At 50.0% G+C, this 24,327-nt stretch overlaps 1 protein-coding gene across 1 annotated transcript in view; it reads right to left on the reverse strand.

Annotated features, from left to right (window-relative positions):
- Window positions 1-1,490: 1,490 nt before the first annotated feature.
- LOC140902934 (IgGFc-binding protein) overlaps window positions 1,491-24,327 on the reverse strand; it is a 65,768-nt gene continuing 42,931 nt past the window's right edge. Inside the window, exons 9-21 of the mRNA XM_078850400.1 lie at window positions 23,483-24,056; window positions 23,014-23,213; window positions 22,248-22,389; window positions 21,190-21,521; window positions 16,433-17,006; window positions 10,833-11,431; window positions 9,441-10,005; window positions 8,073-8,668; window positions 6,852-7,422; window positions 6,158-6,357; window positions 3,493-3,873; window positions 1,731-2,017; window positions 1,491-1,500 (exon numbers count right to left, since the gene is read on the reverse strand). Coding sequence (XP_078706526.1) covers window positions 1,491-1,500; window positions 1,731-2,017; window positions 3,493-3,873; window positions 6,158-6,357; window positions 6,852-7,422; window positions 8,073-8,668; window positions 9,441-10,005; window positions 10,833-11,431; window positions 16,433-17,006; window positions 21,190-21,521; window positions 22,248-22,389; window positions 23,014-23,213; window positions 23,483-24,056 — 5,031 coding nt within the window. The remainder of the gene's footprint in view (window positions 1,501-1,730; window positions 2,018-3,492; window positions 3,874-6,157; window positions 6,358-6,851; window positions 7,423-8,072; window positions 8,669-9,440; window positions 10,006-10,832; window positions 11,432-16,432; window positions 17,007-21,189; window positions 21,522-22,247; window positions 22,390-23,013; window positions 23,214-23,482; window positions 24,057-24,327) is intronic.

Consider the following 24,327-nt stretch of genomic DNA (forward strand, 5'->3'; position numbering starts at 1 on the left):
TTGTTCATGTTGGGAAAAAAAGAAAAAATACCCCCAACGTCTCAGCATTTTGTGTTCACAATTTCTAAATGAAACATTTTGATTTTTTGGGTTAAAAATGACTTTTCATTTCAAAATATCCTTAAAATGTAGATTTATTTTTAAAAAAATAAAAAATGTTCAACTCAAAATATTTTTTTTAATTTCTCATAATTTCCAGCAAAAATGAAAAATCATTATTTGCACTGCTCTATTTACAGCTGCTAGTCAAGACATTTCCTAAATTCATAGAGTCCAAGGCCAGAAGGACCATTGTGACAATGTAGTCTGACCTCCTCTGTAAAAGAGCCCAAAGATCGTCCCCAAAATAATTCCGAGAACAGATCTGTTAGAAAAACAGCCAATCTTGATTTAAAAATTGTCAGTGATGGAAAATCCACCATGACCCTTGCTAAATTGTTCCAATGGCTAATTACTCTCACTGTTAAAAATTTACACCTTATTTCCAGTAATTTCCAAAATTGTCTAGCTTCAACTTCCTGGTATTGGATTGTGTTGGACCTTTCTCTGCTAGATCAAAGAGCCTATAATTTAATATTTGTTCCCCAGGTAGGTACTTATAGACTGGGATCAAGTCACCCTTTAATCTTCTTTTTGTTCTACTAAATAGACAGCTGCTGGAGTCTCTCATTACAAAAGCGTGTTTTCTATTCCTTTAATCATTCTCGTATCTCTCTTCTGAACCTTCTCCAATTTATCAACATCCTTCTTGAACTGTAGACACCAGAAATGGAGACAGTATTCCATCTGTGGTTCCATCAGTGCCAAATAAAGAGGTCAAATAATCTCTTAGCCTTCTCTTTGATGAAGATTGAGCTCCTTAAGTCTTGCTCTATTAGCCCTCTTCTTCAGACATCCTTGTAGCTCTTTGCTGAAGCCTCTCTAACTCTGCCCTCAATGATGTAGCCAGCTTGTTAACTCCTGCACATCTGTTATCTCCCCCCACCCCCCAAGGCCAATGTAGCAGAAACACAGACACAGCAGCTACCATGGGGAATATAACTCAGGACCATCCATTCGAGAAACACAGACTTCTCTAATTCTTGGGATAAAGCTTCATCCTTACTAACAAGTTTTAGTAGCAGGATGCATTATTTTAACTATTTGTATGGCGGTTGCACTCCATTGTGCTCGGCCCTGTACACGGAACAAAAAGTCTGTCTTGTTCTCTTCCACTGAGTCAGGAAATTACCTTAAGATAAAAAGAAACAGGCTGTGATAATAAAATCACCGAATGAAGTTTGCAAAAATGAGTTTATTGCTTCACAATCATATCCGCAGGTTTATTTGTTTTTACTGACAATCAGAACAAAGTCGTTTTCTCATTTCATACCCTAGAGGACACAGAAAGTCACGAGGGCTACAGTTATGGCACTATGAGCAATTCCTAGCTAAGATGGCAGCAGGGTCCGCTCCAGGGCGGGAAGATGCTTCAGCAGCCAGGATTTTGTTTAGACATCACTAGAAGACAAAAACAGGAAAGGAGTTAGTCAGCCACCTTCAGGACTGGGACAGTGTCTCAGTAAGATTCCTTTGCAATTGATTCATAGATTTTAAGGCCAGAAGGGACCATTAGACCATCTATTCAGCTCAGGCCAGGGAATTTCAACCACTCTTTCGTCCCCAGGGAGGTACCTATAGACCGTCATAGAAAGATCAGAGGAAAGGGCAGCATCTGCAGAGCCACTCACCACCCAGAGAAGTCTCTGGCCTTCCAGGCATCGATGACCTCAGCAATGTTTTCTACGACCTTCCCGCTGGGCAACTGCAGGTCGTCGGAGACGTCGCCATTGAAGTTCCCGCAGGATGCGCACAGCTTGTTAGCCAGGCTCTCACCGACTCTCACCGTCACCTCCCCGCTGGGGCTGAACAGAACCGTCATCCCTGAGGCCTGGACCACGGCCACGCTGCCCTCAGACTCGTGCATAGACACAGCATCGGAGACGTTCGCTGGCAGCTGCACCAGGCGCCCGTTCACCTGGAGCACACAGACATAGGTCAGAGGAGAACTGGGGAATTTGGAGGTGAATGAAATAGAAGGCCAGGAGCTGAGCTAGAGTCCATAGGCCACCTTATATGGCAACAGGGTCTAGAGTCTATAGGCCCCATTATAAGGCTACGGGATCTAGAGTCCATGGGCCCCAATACCAGGTAACAGGATCTAGAGTCTATGTGTCGCAATAAAAACCAATGGAGTCTAGAATCTATGGGCCATATTAGAAGGCAATGGGGCCTGGGGTCTAGAGTCTATGGGCCACATTACAAAGCAAAATGGTCTAGTGACTATGTGCCTCATTATAAGGCAATGGGGACTAGAGTCTATGGTCCACAATAAAAGGCAATAGTCTTAGACTGAGAGGTGCAGAAAACACTGTGACTGACTGAGAAGCCAATCAATAAACAGTGCTCTGGGGAGCAAGTTTTTCCAATTCTGTCAATACCCAATGAAGGTGCACTGATTTGCATAGGCAACTTGATTGGCTGAAATCTCTCGTGACCTCAGTGTTACTGACCTCTGAGCAATTGCGTTTCTTAGTCAAGAACTCTAGAGATTTTATGCAAATATTTTAATACCCTAATTTACATATTTGATTAATGATACTTGCACTTATTTGCATAAATGACAGCAGCCAATCAAGAGAGAGACAAGGTGGGTGAGGTGACATATTTTATGGGACCAACTTCTGTTGGCGGCAGCACACGCTTTCAGGCTACTCATTGCTCTTCTTCCGGCTTGTACAGCTTGCAACGCTTCTCCCTTCCACCAACAGATGTTGGTCCAATACAAGGTATCACCTCACCCACCTTCTCCCTCTAATATCCTGGGATCAACATACCTAGAACAACACTGCAAACAGCTGTTCAGGTTACCGAGTTCTCATTGTGACACCATGATACTGCCTCTGATTCCTCCCTCCTTCCCATGGGGGCAATCTCTCCCTCAATGGACAGGTCCTCCCATGAAGGGTGGTCTTTCCCCCAATGGCCAGGTGCCCCAGCAAAAGGAGGAAGCTCTCCCAGGGAACCTACTGGGTCACAGAGACCCTTCCTAGAGCAGTTCCCTGCCTCTCCTCCAACCTTAGAGGTGGGACACAGTGGGGGGTGGAAGGGCTGGGAGTCAGGACTCCTGGATTGTTTCCCCAGCTCTGGGAGGGGAGTGGACTCTAGTGGGTTAGAACAGGGGTAAGCCAGGACTCCTGGGTTTTAATTCAGTCTTTGCTACTGAATAATTGTTTATCTGTAACTCATGTCATCCCCCACAGCCTGTACATCACATCCTGTCAACACAGGGGGCTCATGAGGCTGAGTGAATTAATCTTTGAGCTGCCCAGATCAGCCCCAGTTAAGAGGATCAACATAATTGTAATTTCTAGTCTTTTCATCATTTTGGTGGCAGCTGAATGAGCTTCCTGCCCCTTTGCCTCAGGCTGTTCTAATGCGGCCCCCTCTTACCCAGGTCTCCTTGTTCCTTTTCACAGCTATGAAAGCATCTCGGAAGAAAATGTAAGTGGTTGTCCCAGCCATCACTGCCCCGTCGCTGCATGCCCTGACATCCACCACCACCCTGAACCAGGAGGGGGCGCTGTCATTGCAGAGAGAGGCCAGCTCGTAAGCTCCACTGTGGAGATCTCCTCCAGAGGCACCGTCGAAGGAGGTGAGCTGGGCTCCGGGGAGCAGCGTGCACCGGCCTTCCTGCTTCACGCAGCCGCGCACCCCGTCCTGGAGCGCACAGATCTCTCTGTTGGGGCAGCTGTGCGGCTCGCAGACAAGCCCACCTGAGGCCTGGCAGGTGCACTTCTCGGAGCAAGCACCGGAGATGATGCTCTCCCCGGCCTGCAGAGACATTCCCAAACAACTTTGTCACAGGAAAGCAGCAGGAGAAAATTCCCAGGATGGGATCAACTCAAAGCTCCCTTTCATTATTTAAATTACAGTAGCATGCTGACGTCCCATTGCGCTGGGTGCTGTCCATATAAATAGTGAGCGATTCTCCCGGCTTCAACCGAGACCAGGGTCCCATTGCGCTGGGTGCTGTACATAGACATAGTAAGACACACTCCCTGCCCCAAAAGGTATGTCTTTACTGCAGAGTTATCTTGGGAAATCTTTCTTCCTCTGGGGTAGCCTCGACTAGGAGTGAGCAGCCACACTACAAAACCCTACCCCAGTGTCCCCCCGATGCTGTGTCCCCCCCGATGCTGAGCTCCACCCGGTGTGCTCTAGGTGTGCCAAATTTGGGAATTTTGGTAATACTTTATCAGATATACATGCGCCTCAGTTTCCCTCGGTGCTTTGTACTGCTGTGCACTGAGTGTAAAGGGAAGGGGTGAGGTGTTGGACTCATGTAGCCACCTGGTTGGAGGCCAGAGTCAATAACAAATGGAATAAAGTCTAGGCATGTGAACTGGAAGAGGGTCTGGAAGAGACAATGGAAACCCCAGAGGCTGGGACATTCACCTGCTCTGACAACTACCAAGAGACAGGAATTTAGCTGCAATAAAGCAGAGCAAATGCCTGAGCAGGAGAATGAAGGGCAAAGGTGACAGGTGGCTAAGCTCACAGGGGCTCTCTCCTGGGATGGAGACAAAGGGACAGAGACAAAGAGAGGAAGCAACATAGTTCCTCCAGCAGCATGGCTCAAGGGAGCCCAGGCATTAGCCAGTCTGAACTCTGCCGTGACCTTTGCTTCTCTGGGCTAACCCAAGGCCTTTCAGATGCTGTAGCCAGGGGACTAACAAGCTGTTATCTTGAAAAGATGGCCTGGTGTCACTGCAAAGTCTCACCGAGGGCTTTGCACCCTGAAGAGGTAGGAACAGAAACTCCCACAAGAGTCTGGCTTGGCTGGACTCGCTGCGGGGAGCCATGGAGAGACAAGGGATCTCTGGTGCCCAAAGGGCCAACTGCAGACTCATGGGGCCACGGGCCTGCCCCTGTGGAGCTGTGTGGGTCCTTGGGGCCCAGCACACTAAAGGGGTTGCTCCAAGGGACTAGTTACAGCCTGGGGCATGGACCAGCCCCTGTGAATCCATGACACGGGAATTCTTCCCCAGTGAATTGTGGCACAGGAGGGCTATCTGTGATTTAGCCTGTGTCTTCATGGCAAAGTAACTGTTACCAGCCTGAGTGTAAACAGCACCCGGGGTCCAACCACACCCCCACCCCACCCCATGGATGGGCCAGCCAACCTGGGCTGAAAGAACCATGGAACTCAAGTGAGAACATCATAATGGCCATACTGGGTCAGACCAATGTCCATCTAGTCCAATATTCTGTCTCTGGCAGTGACTAGTGCCAGATGCTGGCGAAAGAATGAACAGAACAGGGCAATTAGTGTGTGATCCGTCCCCTGTCATCCACTCCCAGCTTCTGACAGTCAGAGGGTTAGGGACAACTCAGAGCATGGGGTTGGGACCCTGAAAATCTTGGCTAATAAGCCACTGATGGCCCTATTCTGCCTGAATTTATCTAATTCTTTTTTGAACCCAGTTATAGTTTTGGCCTTCACAGCATGCCCTGGCAACGACTTCCACAGGTTGACTGTGTGTTGTGTGAAGTGCTTCCTGACTGAGTTGAAGACGGAGCATGATAAGTTCATGAACTTCCTAGACAGGAAAGGACCTCTATCCCATTCCCCATCCTCCAAGCCAGCCACTTACCCTAACTGGGGTCAGGATTAGACCTGCAGCCCCCTAGAGGGGAAAGGCAGTATGTCCCATTCCCTACCCCCCTTAAGCCAGCCAGTGTCCCACGCTGGGCCGGATCAGAGCCGGCGCCCTCTAGTAGGGAAGGGCTCCGTATCCCATTTTCCATCCAATCCCTTGGTTTTCCTGTGATGAATCCCTAGTTCGTGGCATAGTTTCAGTTCCACGTACATGGATCACACAGGGCAGGTGTCTGGATGCTCATCTAACCAAATGCCGCTGACTGCAGCAGAAGTCACATGGGTGACTGAAAGCAGGACCTAGCTGTAGGTTTTGGGTGTCACTGCACTGAAGAGCACAGACACACAGTCACTGTGACTCCCAGTGGGAAGCTGGGACAATCCCACACCTACAAGGGCATCCGATGCAAAATGACAGCATCCAGGACGACAGCCGACTCATATCCCAGCACCCACCTTGATGTAGCGTCCGTCGTGCACGCAGCCGCATCCTTCCATGGACGTGCACGTTTCCCCATTGAATGCGTAGCCGGCTTCACACTGGCAGCCTTCAAAGCATTTTGCAGTGCACTGGGCAGGGGAGAACAAGCCAGCGCAGGTGAAATCGCAGGATCTAGTGCACAGCTCGTAGTGGCTGTTGGCCGGGCAGGTGAAAGCTGGAGCGAGAGAGAAGCGAATGAGAGAGGGATGAAAAACTGAGGCTATGTCTGCACTGCGACAGCTACAGCGGCCCAGCTCCCGCACTGCAGCCATCCTGCTCTAGCACCCCGGTGTAGATGCTTCCTACATCAGTAGAAGGGGCTCTCCCCTCTGTGGAGTTAATCTACCTCTTTGAGATACGATGGCTCGGTCAATGGAAGGATTCTTCCATCAACACAACTGTGCCTACAGTGGGGTTAGGTCGACCTAGCTATGTCACACAGGATGTGAAATTTTTCACAGCCCTGAGCAATGTGGCTAGGTCAATCTAATTTTTAGGTGTAGTGTAGACCAGGCCTGCCTCACTCATCCCATCCCCTGCAGCATGCTCCCAACCAGCTACTGACCCCTCGCAAAGGTATCTGAAGGGCAGAGAGATTGTGATACCATATCACTATCTGCAAATACAGCTGAAGATAAGAGCAGGCTGTAGGTTGCTCTGTAGACTTACGGCAGAAGGAGGCCGTTCTCCAGGCTCTGATTTTGGCTCCCGCTGCCTGGCACGCAGCTGCATAGGCCTGGAGGCTCTGGCAGAGGGTGTCTCCCGCCCCATTGGCAGCACACATGTCATAGAGACAATGGTTGAAGTACTCGGCGGGGCTGACCAGCGAGTGACAGTCTCTGAAGGGACCCGAGGTGGCTCTGATCAGCCCACAGGAGCTCTCGACCTGGTACGGCGCTGTCTTGGCTGCATCGCAGACCGGGCACCTCTCACCACAGCCATCGGCGCACGTGGCACCATCAACGGGCACCTTCCAGGAGGCCCCAAACTCATCCGCGTTCTGGGCACTCTTCCCACCGGGCAGCAGGAAGTCGTCGTTCTTGTCGCCGTTGAAGTTGCCGCACAAGCCGCACACGTGTCCCTTGTAGGAGCTGGGGATGAAGACTAGGACATAATAGGAGGTGTCATAAAGGACTTGGAGGCCAGAGGCAGATCGGACAATGAGGTTGTTCCCCTCCTGGTTGATTTGAAGTTTCCCATCGTCCATAGCCAGTGGGAGAGTGTAGAGCTCCCCGTCCACCTGTGCCAATGAGAGGGAAATTCACCCGTCACTAATGGGGACTCAGCAGCTGTGTCCTGGTTACAATAAACAATGTTAGTCACTCTAGGCCAGTGGTTCTCAACCAGGGGTACACAGAGGTCTTCCACGAGGTACATTAACTCATCTAGATATTCGCCTAGTTTTACAACAGCCTATATAAAAAACACTAGTGAAGTCAGTACAACCTAAAATTACAGACAGACAATGACTTGTTTATACTGCTCTATATACTATACACTGAAATGCAAATACAGTATTTATATTCCAAATGATTTATTTTATAATTTTATGGTAAAAATGAGAGTAAGCGATTTTTCAGTGTGACCGTGACACTTTTGTATTTTTATGTCTGATTTTGTAAGCAAGTAGTTCTTAAGTGAGGTGAAACTTGGGGGTACGTAGGGTGATGAGACATCCTGATTTTATAGGGACAGTCCCGATTTTGGGGTCTTATTCTTATATAGGCTTCTATTATCCCCCACCCCCTGTCCCAATTTTTCACACTTGCTGTCTGGTCACCCTAGGGGTACACAAGACAAATCAGACTCCTGAAAGGGGTACGGTAGTCTGGAAAGGCTGGGAGCCACTGCTCTAGGTTACAATGAGAATAATCTCAAACAGGGACTTACCGTGACTTTCCACTTCCTTCCCCTCTCCATGGTGATGGTGTAACCATGCACAGAGACCACCACCATCCGTGTCACTGACACTTGGCCATTACCGTAGCTCTCATTTTCTACCACCACAGAGAAGTTTGCCAGCCCAGCGTCACTGCTGCAGACTCTGGCTAAGCTGTAAGTGCAAGTGCCCTGGAAATCAAAGGCCCGTCCATCAAAGGTCAGATAGTGAGGGTCACCAGATGCTACACATTTGCCGCAGCCCGTGGCGTGGCAGCCCAGGACTCCGTTCTCCACCCTGCACTGCTCGCTGGCTCCGCAGGAGGCCTCCTGGCACTCGACGACCCCGTTGTCTTGGCACCGGCACCGCTCCCGGCAGGAGGCGCTGGAGTAGAAGTCCTCTCCCTTCCTGTAGTACGTGCCCAGGTGCACACAGCCGCACTGCGCGACGGGGACGCACCGGTCTCCGCTCAGGAGGAACCCGGCGTCGCAGAAACACCCTTCGGCACAGGGAGCGTCGCAGCCGTCCGGCGCCGAGAGCCCGTGGCAGGTGCCAGGGCAGCCGCTCCCACAGAGCTCGTAGTGGGAGTTACGGGGGCAGGTGGGGCCTGCAGGAGAGGGGCAGAGGGAACGTGCAGATGGGGGTGAGAGAAAGAAGAAATGTGCAGGTAAGTGGACAGAAATCTCTCTCTATTCATATCACTTACAGTAGGATTGTTCTGGTGGGGTTGGGAGCCAGGACTCCTGGGTTCTACTCCCAGCTCTGGGAGGGGAGTGGGGCCTAGTGGTTAGAGGCTGGGAGTCAGGTCTCCTGGGTTGTATTCTGGATGTTGAAGGGCGGTCAGGTCTAGCGGGTTAAAGCAGTGTGGACTGGGAGTCAGGACTCTGGGGTTTTCTTTCTGACTCTTGGAGGGGTGTTTGGTCTAGTGGTAAGAGCTGCAGACAAGGGGATCTGTTCCAAGTTGTGTTTCAAATTCTGGCAGTGGGCTGCTGTGTATTGTTTAGTGACGGAGGACTGGGAGTCAGGATTCCTGGGTTCTGCCACTGGCTTCTCGTGTCACTTTGAGCAAATCACTTTATTTCTCTCTGCCTCTGTTTTCCTGCACTCTTATGGGAAGGATGACTAGTGTTTGTAAAGTATTTCCTACACCTGGGAGAAAGGTGCCGGCAAGCAGACAGGATTACGTTACCATAGAATAAAGTTAAAGCAGAGCCAAGGAAGTGACCCTTACTGTCAGTGACACTGGAGGAAAACTACTGCAAGAGGATAACTCTACAGGGCCACTGACACATGGCTGAGCCATTCTGAGCTAACCCTGTAGAGGGCGCTGCACATGCACACTATGCACATATAAAGCAAAGTCAATTAGCGACACTCACTGCAGAATGAGGCCGATCTCCACTGCCCTATCTGGATGCCCCTGGCCTGGCAGGCCGTCACGTAGGCGCTGATGGCACTGCAGAGAGCGTCACGGTGACCCTTGTACTGGCAGGTATCAAAGACACAGTCATCAAAGAAGGGGGCTGGGTCGATGACCTCATGGCACTCTCTGAACGGTCCGTCCCCTCTGGTGATGACCCCACAGTACCGATCTCCCTTGTAGGGTTGTTTCTGAGCCTCACTGCAGACTGGGCAGTCCCTGGTGCAACTGGGCAAGCACCCAGGGACCTCCCCCACCTTCCAGCTCTCTGCAAACTGGATGGCATTGGCCGCCTGGCTCCCGTCCCTCATGGTCAGGTCATCACTGGCAGTTTGGTTGTTGTTGCCACAGAGGCCACAGAGGGCATTGGTGTAGGTGTTGGGCACGGTGACCCGGACCAGGCTTCTCCAGTCGAAGGTCACTCTCAGGTCAAAGGCGGTCTTGATGAGGATGTGGGATCCACTGATATAGGCCTGTAGCTTCTCCTCATGGTAGAACGGCAGGTCCATGAAGACTCCGTCCACCTGGAACAGATGTGGCAGGACAGGGGCTTAATTTTGAATGAACAGTGCAAGTAGAGAGTGGGGATCCAGGACTCCTGGGTTCTATCCCTGGCTGTGGGAGAGGAGTGGTGTCTAGCGTGTTTAAGCAGGGTGGCCTGGGAGTCAGGACTCCTATATTCTTTTTGTGGCTCTGCAAGGGGAGTGGGGGCTAGTGGTTAGAGCAGGAGGGGCTGGGAGCCAGGACTCTTGGGTTCTATTGCTAGTTCTGGGAGGGAAGTGGGGTCTAGTCCTGAAAGCAGCGTAGAAGGACAGGCCCACAAAGATGTTATCCATGTAGAAAAAATGTGTCAGGGATGGTCAAAGTCTGAATTCCCAGTTACACTAAATCCTTTTCACGTCTCTGGGGCAGTATAAATGCAATTTATTTCAACTTTGGTTGTCAGAGCAGTGTAAAGGGTCTTAGCACAACAGAATTCAGGGCCAAGTACCTTAGCAGAGGAAGCTGTTAGGGCTGTTCATTCCCCTGGAGTCAATGGGGCCAGATATCAAAGTGGCATGAATTGGCCATAGATCCTGTGGAGGGAATGGGACACGATCCCCAGCTAAATGAGTAAGTTGTTTGAGTTCACAGGAGTTACAATGGCATAACTGCACTTATGGGGAGGAGAAAATCATTCATTATATATTCACAAAGGGGCAGTCAGTTACTTCCCATACACCCACCAGCTCAGTGTACAATGGACGCAAGACTTGGTTCTGCAGTGGGAACTGAAATCAGGGGCAACTTATCAAAAGCAAGAGTTCCTGCTCACAGCTTCCAAAATTACCCTGTGCTTCTGCATCCCTACCTTGATCTTGCGGGGATATTGCTGGCTGACAGTGATGTTTCTGCCGTAGACCTCCAAGGTCACCACTTTGGTGTAGGACACGGCCTTGTTGCCGCGGTTGTTATTCTCCACCTTGATGTTGAATGGCGTGAGCGTGGGGTCCTCGGAGCAGACCCCAGCCAGCTGGTAGATGCAGGTGCCCATGAAATCGTACTTTTTCCCGTCGAAGGTGGTGTAGTGAGGGTCCCCGGAGGCCGTGCAGGTGGAGTAGCTGATTGGGGAGCAGCCACGGACCCCGTTGATCACGGCGCATCTCTCGCTGGCCTTGCAGCCGGTCTCCTGGCAAACCACCATGCCCAAGCTGGGATCACATCTGCACAAAGAGCGGCAGTTCTCATCAGCCCAGAACTCCTCGTTGGGTTTGTAGTAGCGGCCATTATAGTTGCATCCACAGCTCCCCACGGGGACACACTGGCCAGCGCTGAGGATGTAACCGTTGTCACACTGGCAGGTCTCCACGCAGGGATCCCGGCAGGAGGAGGGGGCAGTTCGGTCAGAACAGCTGGCCGGGCAGGCGTTCCCACAGGCCTCGTAGTGGCTGTTCTCAGGGCAGGGCAGGACTGGGAGGGGGTCAGAAAGGGGGAGATTTAACATCACAGGAAATGAACTAAAAACACCTGCTTACATGCAACAAGAGCCAGAGAGAAATTCAAATATGCAATTGGCATCCTCTGTATCACAGGCCCGATGTACAAGCAGCCACACTAAGGCCACCCCTGGAGTACAGCACAGGGAACAACCCCGTTGGGCAAAGGAGTTTGCTAGCTGGGAGAGCAGGGAAATGCTCTCTTTGTATAGAAAATCCAAGAAAATCTGCAAAGTGCACCCAGAGCAGATGAGACCTCACTTGTCAAGGCCTCCTCTGGAAGCCCCACCGACGCCAGATGGCCTAGGACTCAGCACTGTGCCATTGAAGTCAAGCAGTTAAGTAGATCCTGTATTTCCAAGTAGTATTTTGGATCACAGAATCATAGAATACCAGGGTTGGAAGGAACCTCAGGAGCTCATCTAGTGCAACCCCCTGCTCAAAGCAGGACCAATCCCCAACTAAATCATCCCAGCCAGGGCTTTGTCAAGCCTGACCTTAAAAACTTCGAAGGAAGGAGATTCCACCACCTCCCTAGGTAACGCATTCCAGTGCTTCACCACCCTCCGAGTGAAAAAGTTTTTCCTAATATCCAACCTAAACCTCCCCCACTGCAACTTGAGACCATTACTCCTCGTTCTGTCATCTGCTACCACTGAGAACAGTCTAGATCCATCCTCTTTGGAACCCCCTTTCAGGTAGCTGAAAGCAGCTATCAAATCCCCCCTCATTTTTCTCTTCCGCAGACTAAACAATCCCAGTTCCCTCAGCCTCTCCTCATAACTCATGTGTTCCAGTCCCCTAATCATTTTTGTTGCCCTCCGCTGGACGCTTTCCAATTTTTTCACATCCTTCTTGTAGTGTGGGGTCCAAAACTGGACAGTACTCCAGATGAGGCCTCACCAATGTCGAATAGAGGGGAATGATCACATCCCTCAATCTGCTGGCAATGCCCCTACATATACAGCCCAAAATGCCATTGGATGGGTCTCATCTTTCTGTCTCTTTCTGATCCATCCCTCTCTTCCATCCAACCCACCCACCAAATCCATCCCTCTCTTCTGTTCATCAGTTACATCCCTCTTACACAATATTGACCACCCCTTATATGAAGTCATTCATTTTCACAACCTCCTTACATTTACTGGTAAGAGCAAAAAATATATCGATGAATACAATGATACAGCTACATAATTGGAATGTGGATGTGTTCCAAAGTTTGACCGAGAATACTTGACCTTGAAGCATTAGGATGCACAGGGAGAGGAGAAAGTGAGATTGTCTTTACTGTAGCTTGTAATAAAATGTTCAATGCCTCCCAAGACCCCTTAATTGTCTTTCAGAATGGCAGCCGTGTTAGTCTGTATCTGCAAAAAGAAAAGGAGTATTTGTGGCAGCTTAGAGACAAATACATTTGTTAGTCTCTAAGGTGCCACAAGTACTCCTTTTCTTTTTAATTGTCTTTCGTGACTTCTGCTGCGGAGCGGGGTGTGTCGTGACTCATTGGTTGAGGAACACGTCTCTAAAGCATTCAATCCATCCATTAAAAAATCCATTTATCTAACCCATCCATCTAATACAATAAATCATGAAATTTACTGCATCAAAGACTATCTGTCTATCTTAGGTAATTATATAGGACACATTACTATACTATCTGAGCAGCTCACAATATGTAATACATTTATCCTCCCTCCTCCTTGTGAGAGAGAGCGGTGCTATTATACCCATTGTACTCATGGAAACAGAAGAAGTGACCTGTCAAAAGTCACACAGGAAGTAGCTGGAAGAGCAGGGATTGGAACCATGGTCTTCTAGGTGTAGGCTACATTTACAGAGTCTAATACCAGAAGGCATCATTGTGATCATCTAGTCCTGTATACCACAGGCCAGAGAACATCCCCTACAGCAGATCTGTTAAAAAACATCCAGTCTCGGTTTAAAAATTGTCAGTGATGGAGAATCCACCATAAGCCTTATCAGGTTATTCCAATGGTCAATTACTCTCACTGTTAAAAGTTTACTCCTTATTTCCAGTCTGAATTTGTCAGGCTTCACCTTCCAGCTATCGGGGTGTGTTACAGCTTCATCTCCTAGACTGAAGTGCCCATTATTAAATATTAGTTCCCCATTTAGATACTCATCGACTGTGATCAAGTCAGCCCTTAACCACTGTTAAGCTTAATCGGTGGAGCTCTTTAAGTCTATCACTAGAAAGCAGGTTTTCTGATCCAAAATGTCATCATTCTCCTGGCTCTTCTCTGACCCTCTCCAATTTATCAACATCCTTCTTGAACTGTGGGCACCAGAACTGGACACAGGAGTCCAGCAGCAATCACAAAATTACTTCTCTGCTCCTTCTCATGATTCCCTTCTTTATGTACCCCAGGGTTGCATTCGCTCTTTTGGCCACAGCATCACACTGGGAGCTCACGTTCAGCTAATTATTCCCTATGACCCCCAAATCTTTTTGACAGTCACTGCTTCCCAGGATCAAGTCTCCCTCCTGTAAGTCTGGCCAACAGTTTTTGTTCCTAGCTTTACATATTTACATTTAGCTGTATTAAAACACATATTATTTGCTTGCACCAAGTTTACCAGGCAATTCAGATTGCTCTGAATCAGTGACCTGTTCTCTTTTTTATTTACCACTCCCTCAACTTTTGTGTCATCTGCAAACTTGATCAGGAATGATCTGATGTTTTCTTCTAGGCAGGGGTGTGCACAGGAATTTAGATTCCAGCAGTTTTGGAGGGGCAAGTTCTGTGCCCCTGCCGGGGTCCTAGGTACAGACGAACTGTCAGCTCCTGTTGGGGCTCCAGCATGGGAGGATAGTATGCTCCCCAGCCAGGGCCCGAGGACTGAAGGAGCTCACATGCCGACCCGGCCAGGGCCCTGGGGGCTGGAGGAGCTTGTGCTCTTCCTGCTGTGGTTCCAGGGGATCCAAGGAGCTCTGTGCCCCCGGTTGTCCACCCTTTTGCACCCTCCTGCATCTGGGTCATTGATAAAATGGTAATTAGCAATCCATCTGGGACCCAGTGGAAACACACCTGCTCAGCAGTGTTCCCTCTAATTTTTCCCACCCATATGTGCACATAACAAAATTCATGTTGCAGGGTGGGCCTGAGGGGTTTGGAGTGTGGGAGGGGGCTCAGAGCTGGGGCAGACTGTTGGGGTGCGGGGGGTGATGGCTCTGGCTGCGGGTGCTGGCTCTGGGGTGCGGCCGGGGATGAGGGTGTTGGGGTGCGGGAGTGGGCTCAGAGCTGGGGCAGAGGGTTGGGGGGTGCGGGGACGAGGGCTCTGGCTGGAGGTGCAGGCTCTGGGATGAGGCGGGGATGAGGGGTTTGGGGTGCAGGCTTCCCCAGGGCTGCGGTAGGGAGAGAGGACTCCTCGCAGGCCTCTCTCGCTGCAGCAGCTCAGGGACGAGTCAGAGGCGCCTCTCCGCAGCTGTGGCAGCTCCAGAGGGGCGGGGCTGGGCCAGGGGAGGGGCACCTCTCCCTGCCTGCGTGGCCAGTGCTAGCCTTACAGGGAATTTAGCTGCTCAGTGATGATTCCTTAACCATGCCCCAACCAGCTTGTCCATGCTCATTCCTGCCTTGAGTGCTGGGGACTGGACTAGCTAACCTCTCGAGGTCCCTTCCAGTTCTATGATTCTATGCAATTACCTAATAGTGCTGGCTGAAAAAGCTTGAAAAAAATAGTTTTCCATCAGACAATGTGGCTTTGTCAAAATTTAAATTTTCTGTGGGAAATTTAAAAAGAAATGGCAGAATTCTTGTGGTCCATCATGGGGCAGGGAGAGACCATGGTGCATCATGGGAGATGGTCAGGGAGCAGTGCCCATAGGAGAGAATGGGAGTACGAGGGGTCCGGACTACAGCTCCCATGTGACTGCTCAGGTAGGCACAGAGGTTAATCTTCATGTGAAATAAAATGTTTCCTTTCAGAACCACAATCTGAAATGTTCGATTTGGGAATATCATAATGTTTGTTTCTATCTAAATATTTCATTTGGACATTTTTTAATTTAAATTTTTTCAGAACATCAATATTTTGACATTTTGGACCCATTTGAGGACAAATGGAAATATTAAAACATCAGAGTCACTTTAGATAAGCTATTACCAACAGGAGAGTGGGTTTGTGGTGGGGGGGGAGAAAACCTGGTTTTGTGCTGGAAATGGCCCAACTTGATTATCATACACATTGTAAGGAGAGTGATCGCTTTAGATAAGCTATTACCAGCAGGAGAGTGGGGTCGGGGGAGGTATTTTTTCATGCTTTGTGTGTATAAAAAGATCTTCTACACTTTCCACAGTATGTATCCGATGAAGTGAGCTGTAGCTCACGAAAGCTTATGCTCAAATAAATTGGTTAGTCTCTAAGGTGACACAAGTCCTCCTTTTCTTTTTGTAAAACATCAGAATTACCCATGGGATGGAAATTCTCCTTCCTGATCAGTCATTTTCTGTGTCTCCCATGCCTCCATCTAATGTGTACACCTGATGTGTACACCCATGAGTGTGCACACCATATATCTGATGTGTATACCCTAGAGTATCTATATCTGTCTCATCTGTAACCTAATCCATTTAATGTATCCATCCATCCGTCTAATGTCTAATCTACCAATCTTTACCTCTAATCTCCCTGTGCATCAAATCCATCTGTCCATCCACTAAATCCATTTAATCTCCCTATCCATGCAATCCATCTATTCCCCATAACAATATTGAGTCTTTCTTTTTCACTAATCTAATCTATGAAAACCATGTGTCCATCGATTCTCAATCTAGCTAGTCTCTTATAGGGATTTCTCAAGCCGACATCCCCATAGCGCCTAGTTGCCAAGGTGCAGTGTCTAAGCCTAGTGTCTGCCCTGACACTCCGCCCACTGGCCATCTCCTCAAGCAGCACAGTAACTCTAGTCTAATTGCTGCTTTTGTCAATAAAAAAAACAAACCACTGAGCTCACCGCAGCCGGACGGTGTCCTCCAGTCATAGACGGTGATGCCCTGTTTCTTGCAGATGACTGCGTAGGCCTCCAGCGCCTGGCACAGGATGTTCTTGGCTCCCCCGTTCAGACACACGTCGTAGATGCAGCTGTCAAAAATGTCCTCAGGGCTCACTTTGCCGTGACACTCTCTGAAGGGCCCTCCCGGTGCTTTGCTGATCAAACCACAGTATTTGTCGCCCCCGTAGATCTCCTTCCTGCTCTCATCACATGTTGGGCAGTTCCCTTGGCAATAATCCCAGCAGAAAGGGTCTCGGTCTTTGACTTTCCAGCTCCTGGCCCACTCCACGATGGAGGATACTCGGGTGCCATTGGGTGACATCATGTCATCTCCACGGTTTTGGTTGAAGTTCCCACAAAGGCCACACGTGGCCCCATAATAGCTGCTGGGGAGGGTGATGATCAGGTGCCAATTCCAGTCATACGACACCTGCAGACCAAAGTCTGTCCGCAGGACAGCACTGAGACCGCTCTGGTAGAGCTTGATTTTACCGTCTTCCAGAGTCACCGGCAAGCTGGTGGTCACGTCATTGATCTAGAGATAGGAGGAAAGAACCAACGGTTATTTCTCTTTTCATCTCACCTCTTACAAGTTGCTCTTCTGGGACAATACAGATTGGAAAGCCCAGAATTAAGCACTTGAGAGCTCAGGGATAAAATGTTCTCTGTCCAAGGGACCTGGTTGTGGAATGAATTCCCAGTGCAGAACAGATAAATCCAGAGTCTGACCAACTTTAGGAAATGCTGAAAGACCCTCCCATATCATAAAGCTTTTCCACCATAATGACAATAACATTCCTAGCTTGAAACCCACCCAACTCACCACAAAATCCCACCGCAAGTAGAGTTTTGTATAGCCCAAAAAGAGGAGAAAAACCTGAAACTCCACAGATTTCACCAGGGCATTTACGATTGTCAATATATGTTATGCAGAGGATGCTTGGATACTGTGGTGTTCACTGGCAGTACAAAACCAGACAGAGAGAGAGAGAGAGAGAGAGAGAAAATATTTTAAATGAAAACATTTTTTCAAAATGAAAAACTTGGCTTCTTCATTATAGCTTTTCTCTGAACTCAAACTGTCAGCATCCTTCTTCTTCTTTGTGCGTGGTCATCAACATTTTTCAGAGTAGCAGCCATGTTAGTCTGTATCCACAAAAATAAAAGGAGGACTTGTGGCACCTTAGAGACTAACAAATTTATTTGAGCATGAGCTTTCATGAGCTACAGCTCACTTCATCGGATGCATTCAGTGGAAAATACTGAATGCCTCCGATGAAGTGAGCTGTAGCTCACGAAAGCTTATGCTCAAATAAATCTGTTAGTCTCTAAAGTGCCACAAGTCCTCCTTTTCTTTCTATCAACATCTTTGTTCTTCTTGGTGTTCAGCTACCATGGCCCTGTACTGCATTTGGTCATCACTGTCCTTCAATGTGCTCAATCCAAGGAACCAGTTAGCCTGTGTGATTTGGAGGGACTATGTGGCCTAGGGAGACTGGTGGAACAGAAATACTGGGAGGCCCAAGGGGACTGGGTGACCCACGTGGTTCATGGAGACAAGATTGCCCTGATGATTTGGTAGGGCCCAGGAGCATATAATTTAAAATCGGTTCATTTCTTGGCTGTTCAGATTCCTATGTAATGTTGGCATTTTAGATCTTTTTACTTTTCATGGACACTTTGAGACCACAAAAAGCAGATTACTTTTTATTGAAAATCCAAAATTTTCAATTCTGAAATTTCTAAATATAATTTGAATGACCCATTTCAAATGAATTAGAGCATTCAGTGGAAATTCTTGAAAAGGAAACAAAAATATTGGTTATTTTGTATGATTGGAACAAAAAAGATTTTGCAATTCTCAAAAAAATCTTGGTCTTCAGCAAGATGGACAGATACGCAGATAGATAGTTGAGATGTCTGGGGATACAGAGAGAGAGAGAGAGAGAGAGAGAGAGAGAGAGAGAGTGGAGGTGTATGGGGAGAGAGAGAGAGAGAGAGTGGAGGTGTATGGGGAGAGAGAGAGAGAGAGAGAGAGAGTGGAGGTGTATGGGGGGAGAGAGAGAGAGAGAGAGAGAGAGACAGTGGAGGTTTATGGGGAGAGAGAGAGAGAGAGAGAGAGAGTGGAGGTGTATGGGGGGAGAGAGAGAGAGAGAGAGGAGGTGTATGGGGAGAGAAAGAGAGAGAGAGAGAGAGACAGTGGAGGTGTATGGGGGGAGAGAGAGAGAGAGAGAGAGAGAGAGAGGAGGTGTATGGGGGGAGAGAGAGAGAGAGAGAGAGGAGGTGTATGGGGGAGAGAGAGAGAGAGACAGTGGAGGTGTATGGGGGGAGAGAGAGAGAGAGAGAGAGAGAGTGGAGGTTTATGGGGAGAGAGAGAGAGAGAGAGAGAGTGGAGGTGTATGGGGGGAGAGAGAGAGAGAGAGTGGAGGTGTATGGGGAGAGAGAGAGAGAGAGAGAGAGAGAGAGAGAGAGAGAGTGGAGGTGTATGGGGGGAGAGAGAGAGAGAGAGAGGAGGTGTATGGGGGGAGAGAGAGAGAGAGAGAGAGAGTGGAGGTGTATGGGGGGAGAGAGAGAGAGAGACAGTGGAGGTTTATGGGGAGAGAGAGAGAGAGAGAGAGAGTGGAGGTGTATGGGGGGAGAGAGAGAGAGAGAGGAGGTGTATGGGGGGAGAGAGAGAGAGAGAGGAGGTGTATGGGGAGAGAGAGAGAGAGAGAGAGAGAGAGAGAGAGAGAGAGAGTGGAGGTGTATGGGGGGAGAGAGAGAGAGAGAGAGAGAGTGGAGGTGTATGGGGGGAGAGAGAGAGAGAGACAGTGGAGGTTTATGGGGAGAGAGAGAGAGAGAGAGTGGAGGTGTATGGGGGGAGAGAGAGAGAGAGAGGAGGTGTATGGGGGATAGAGAGAGAGAGAGAGAGAGAGAGTGGAGGTGTATGGGGGGAGAGAGAGAGAGAGACAGTGGAGGTGTATGGGGGGAGAGAGAGAGAGAGACAGTGGAGGTGTATGGGGGGAGAGAGAGAGAGAGAGAGAGAGAGAGAGAGGAGGTGTATGGGGAGAGAGAGAGAGAGAGAGAGAGAGAGTGGAGGTGTATGGGGGGAGAGAGAGAGAGAGAGTGGAGGTGTATGGGGGGAGAGAGAGAGAGAGAGAGAGAGTGGAGGTGTATGGGGGGAGAGAGAGAGAGAGAGAGAGAGTGGAGGTGTATGGGGGGAGAGAGAGAGAGAGAGTGGAGGTGTATGGGGGGAGAGAGAGAGAGAGAGAGATAGTGGAGGTGTATGGGGGGAGAGAGAGAGAGAGAGAGAGAGAGGAGGTGTATGGGGAGAGAGAGAGAGAGAGAGAGAGAGTGGAGGTGTATGGGGGATAGAGAGAGAGAGAGAGAGAGAGTGGAGGTGTATGGGGGATAGAGAGAGAGAGAGAGAGAGAGTGGAGGTGTATGGGGGGAGAGAGAGAGAGAGAGAGTGGAGGTGTATGGGGGATAGAGAGAGAGAGAGAGAGAGAGTGGAGGTGTATGGGGGGAGAGAGAGAGAGAGAGAGTGGAGGTGTATGGGGGGAGAGAGAGAGAGAGAGAGTGGAGGTGTATGGGGGATAGAGAGAGAGAGAGAGAGAGAGTGGAGGTGTATGGGGGGAGAGAGAGAGAGAGACAGTGGAGGTGTATGGGGGGAGAGAGAGAGAGAGAGAGAGGAGGTGTATGGGGGGAGAGAGAGAGAGACAGTGGAGGTGTATGGGGGGAGAGAGAGAGAAAGAGGAGGTGTATGGGTGTAGATAGATAGCTAGATTGATGGATAGTTAGATAGATAGATGCTCATGAGGATGGATGGGATAGATGGAGAGAAAGAGATGTGTGTGGGGGATAGACAGAGGGATGGATAGATGTGTATGGGGATGGTGTAGCCTAGGAATGACTCACTGGTGTGGCACCTCCTGCTGGTCCTCTTGGGAATTAGCTCTTGTGCAGCCTGGATTGCCCTCTGCAGGCTGGTATCTCACCTTGCTTTGGGCCCCCGTGTCCCTGCTGGACCCCAGTGCCCCTTTACCTCAGGGTTCTTTCCCCAGCAGTAACCCACAGTCTGGATCTCCCCTCCCAGGGGAACCCCCCAACCCTCTATCCTCATCTTGCCTCAGTGGCTACTGCCAGTCTCCATCCAGCCCCCAGTCACTGGGGCAGACTGCAGTCTGTAATAGCCACTCATCACAGGCAAGGGAGTCGGACCAGCTGCCCCTGCCTAACTCTGGGCTGCACCTCTGCAATCCCAGTAACTGCTTTGGGCTTTAGCAAGGCTTCAGCCTGGGGATTTGCCAGGCTGGAGCTCCCCAGCTCCTCTTGCCTTGCCTTTCCCCAGCCTTGCTCTACTCCTGGTACCCTGAGCTCCCAGGCAGCCAGGTCCTTCTCTCTCCACAGCTAGAGAGAGACCAACCCAGCTCCTCCCTGAGCCCTTATAACAGGGCCAGCTGTGGCCTGATTGGAGCGTGGCCCCCGCTGTGGCTGCTTCCCCAGTCAGCCCAGCCTTTTCTCTCGGAGCAGGGGAGTTGCCCCCCTACAGATGGATGGACAAAGAGCTTTGTATGGGGATGGAAGGGAGGATGGATGCACAGGTATTAGAATAGATAAATAGATGTGTACAAGGATGAAAGTGGGGATGGATTCAAAGATAGATATATTTGGAGGAGTGGGGAGATGTTTTTATTCCAAATGTAACCTCTTCAACCATTCTTGTATTTTGTACTCACTCTGATTTTCCCAACTTCCTTCTTGTAGATGGAGATGTTGTAGCCATAGACATAGATGTTGGTCAGGCGCACGTAGGAGACAGCCTGGTTGCCCCCCCTGTTGTCGTTCTTCTCAGTGATGGTGAAGGGCACCAGGGTGTTGTCGCTCCCGCAGTACTTGACCAGGGTGTAGGTGCAGGTGCCCTGGAAGTCAAAGTTCAGCCCGTCGAAGGTGTGATAGTGCGGGTCCCCCCAGCCCCAGCAGGTTCCAGTGTAGTTGGGAACACACATCGCACGGCCGTTCTGGACCTTGCACGTCTCCTTGGCCCGACATGTCTGGACTTTGCAGGGATCTGAAAGGGGAGAAATCCCAGCAATCCATGAGTGAGAGCTAGATGCCAGGCAAGATCAGTTCAGCACAGGCTCAGTTATTCTCCAAAATTCTCCAGAACCAGAACCAGCTGGCCCACCAAAGTCATTCGGAAGAGGGGACAACCAGAGAGGAGTCAACAAGAGACAGTTTGCTACAGATGAGAGACCTAGACTATATGTCCCTGTTCAGTAATTGATGAGGAAGAAATTCCCTTGGCTTCTGTAGAATCATAGAATCAGATGGTTAGAAGGGACCATAAGGGTCATGTAGTCTAACCTCCTGCTAAGATGCAGGATGGAAGCTCTGTCTGAGTAGGGATTAAGTAATTAGGTAGTGTAAGGACCTCAACATTTGACCTAAAAGCAGGAACTTAGGAGACTTTTGTTTGCCTCTTGACTGTCAAGTCCCTGATCCAAAAGCCAAGGATAAAATCAGTTACTTGATTTAACATGTCCTGCCTCCCAGCCCCCAGTCTCCTACCCATATAATTCATTAGAACTCACTCCCCTCCTAGAGATAGGGATAAAACCCAGGTGGACTGGCTCCTAGCCCCCCGGATCTAACCACTTGATCCCACTCCCCTCCTAGATCTAAGGACAGAAACTCTACTCTGGGCCAGATCCTCAGCTTTTGTGACTCCACTGAATCTGCTCTAATGTCCAGCTCTACAATCACCTCTCTTCTTCTTTCACTCACGCTCCTTTACCTTTGTTGATACATTGCATGACTCCATCTCTGATCTCACAGGTTTCATCACGGGCACAGCTATGGGCCTCGCAGGTGACTCCTTGGAAAGGAATGCAGGTGCAACTTTGCTGGCACTTGTTCTTCAGGACCGTTTCGTTGGGCTGTTTGAAAAAAGGAGAAATAATACAATGTAACCCAGACAAATATAGTTCTACAGTGAGGAGGTTTTCAGTTATATGTAGCCTATATATGGGTATAGAAATCACATCTCTTGTCTCCCAGCCTCCCTGTTCTAAGTCACTAGATCTCACTCTTCTCCTAGAGCCAGGAACAGAACCCAGGAGTCCTGGCTCCCACCTCCCTTGCTCTTTTCTTTACCTCTTGACTGTCAAGTCCCTGATCCAAAAGCCAATGATAAAATCCCTGACTTGATTTGACAGAGACCCCACTCTCCTCGAGAGCTGGCTATAAAACCCAGGAGTCCTGGATCCCATTGCCCCTTTTCTTCTAAACCACTAGTAGACCCTTCTCTCCTCCCAGAGCAAGGGATAGAAGCCATTAGTTATCATTCCCAGCCACCCTGCTCTAATCCACTAGACACAACTCCCCTTTCAGAGCCAGGATTCATGGAAATAGTATTGCACCTTTAGTGTCTTTTGCTTTTCTATAGAGATTCATGTATAGGCCATTGGCAACTGACAATGGTCTGATCCAACATGGCTGATGAGAGCAGGGCGTGAAGGACGTGACTGGATAGGAGCTAATACCCCAGCAGGGGGCGGTACCTTGTAATATATCCCCTTCTTGAAGCACCCACAGCTCTGCAGAGCCACGCAGCCCTGGCCATCGAAGAGGAAGCCATCGTCGCACTGGCAGCCTTCGGCGCAGGTGTCTGGGCACTTCCTGGCGTCGGTGATCCTGGCACAGGTGGTGGTGCAGAGGTCGGCGCACGCCTCGTAGTGACTGTTGGCCGGGCAGCGCAGAGCTAAGGCAGAGAGAAAAATAATTGATGGCTGGAGAGATCTCAGCCCACACCTTAGAGAGACAGACATGAAGGAGAGGAGAATCTGACGGGGACGAGAGGACCAGGTCACCTTTATAAGGGAACATGACCTTGTTGGTTCCCACCCAAAGGAGTCTCTCAAGAAGCCCAGAGGCCTGGAATGAGATACCTAGAATCGCTCTCCCCGCCCCCCAGCAGGAGGGGAGCGAGTGGGATAGGCCCTTCTGCTACACCAGCATCGCGGCACTTACGGCAGAAGGAGGCGCTCCTCCAGGGCTGGATAGGGGCCCCGGCCTCTTGGCAGGCCGTCACGTAGCTGTGGATGCTCTGGCACAGGACCTGGGAGTCCCCGTTGCCCAAGCACACATCATACAGGCAGTTGTTGAAATACACGCTGGGGCTGACCGTGCCGTGGCAGGCGACAAAGGGGCCGTCGGGGGCCGTGAGGAGCCCGCAGTAGTTGCGCTGTTTGAAGACGTCCTTCTTCCTCTCCTCACAGACCGGGCAGCTGTTCTCGGTGCATGCGTCCTCACAGGCCACCCCCGGGATCGGGACTTTCCAGGCAGAACCGAACGCTGCCATGTTAGGGGCCGCCCTGCCGTCGGGGAGCAGAAACTCGTCGTCCCGACGCCCATTGTAGTTCCCGCACAGGCCACACGTCTGGCCCTGGTAGTTCCCTGGGACAGTGACTCTGGCATGGTAAACCAGGTCGTAGCTCACGGTGAGGCCGAAGTCAGTTTGCACCAGCACGTTCCCACCGTGCTGATATGCTTGGAGCTGCCCATCAGCCACAACCACAGGGAGGTTGTGGGACACCCCGTCCACCTGGAAGAGAAAGAGCATTCCCTGTGAGCCGGGGGAGGGGATGCTGTAGGGGTGGGCTGTGGGCACAAGATAGGGTCTCAGTGACACCTGGTTAAATCTGTAGTGACTCCACTGAACTAAATTAAGTTAGGACCAGATTCTCATCTCACTGATCCCAAGGTAAAACCAGAGTCACTTCTTGCAGTCTAACGGGGACAGGTCTGGATTCTGATCTCAGTTCCCTGGGGTTAATCTGCAATCATCCACTCGCTGCAATGAGGTGAGGACTGGA

This window comes from Lepidochelys kempii, chromosome 24 (assembly GCF_965140285.1).
Source record: "Lepidochelys kempii isolate rLepKem1 chromosome 24, rLepKem1.hap1, whole genome shotgun sequence".
Lineage (NCBI taxonomy): Eukaryota > Metazoa > Chordata > Testudines > Cheloniidae > Lepidochelys > Lepidochelys kempii.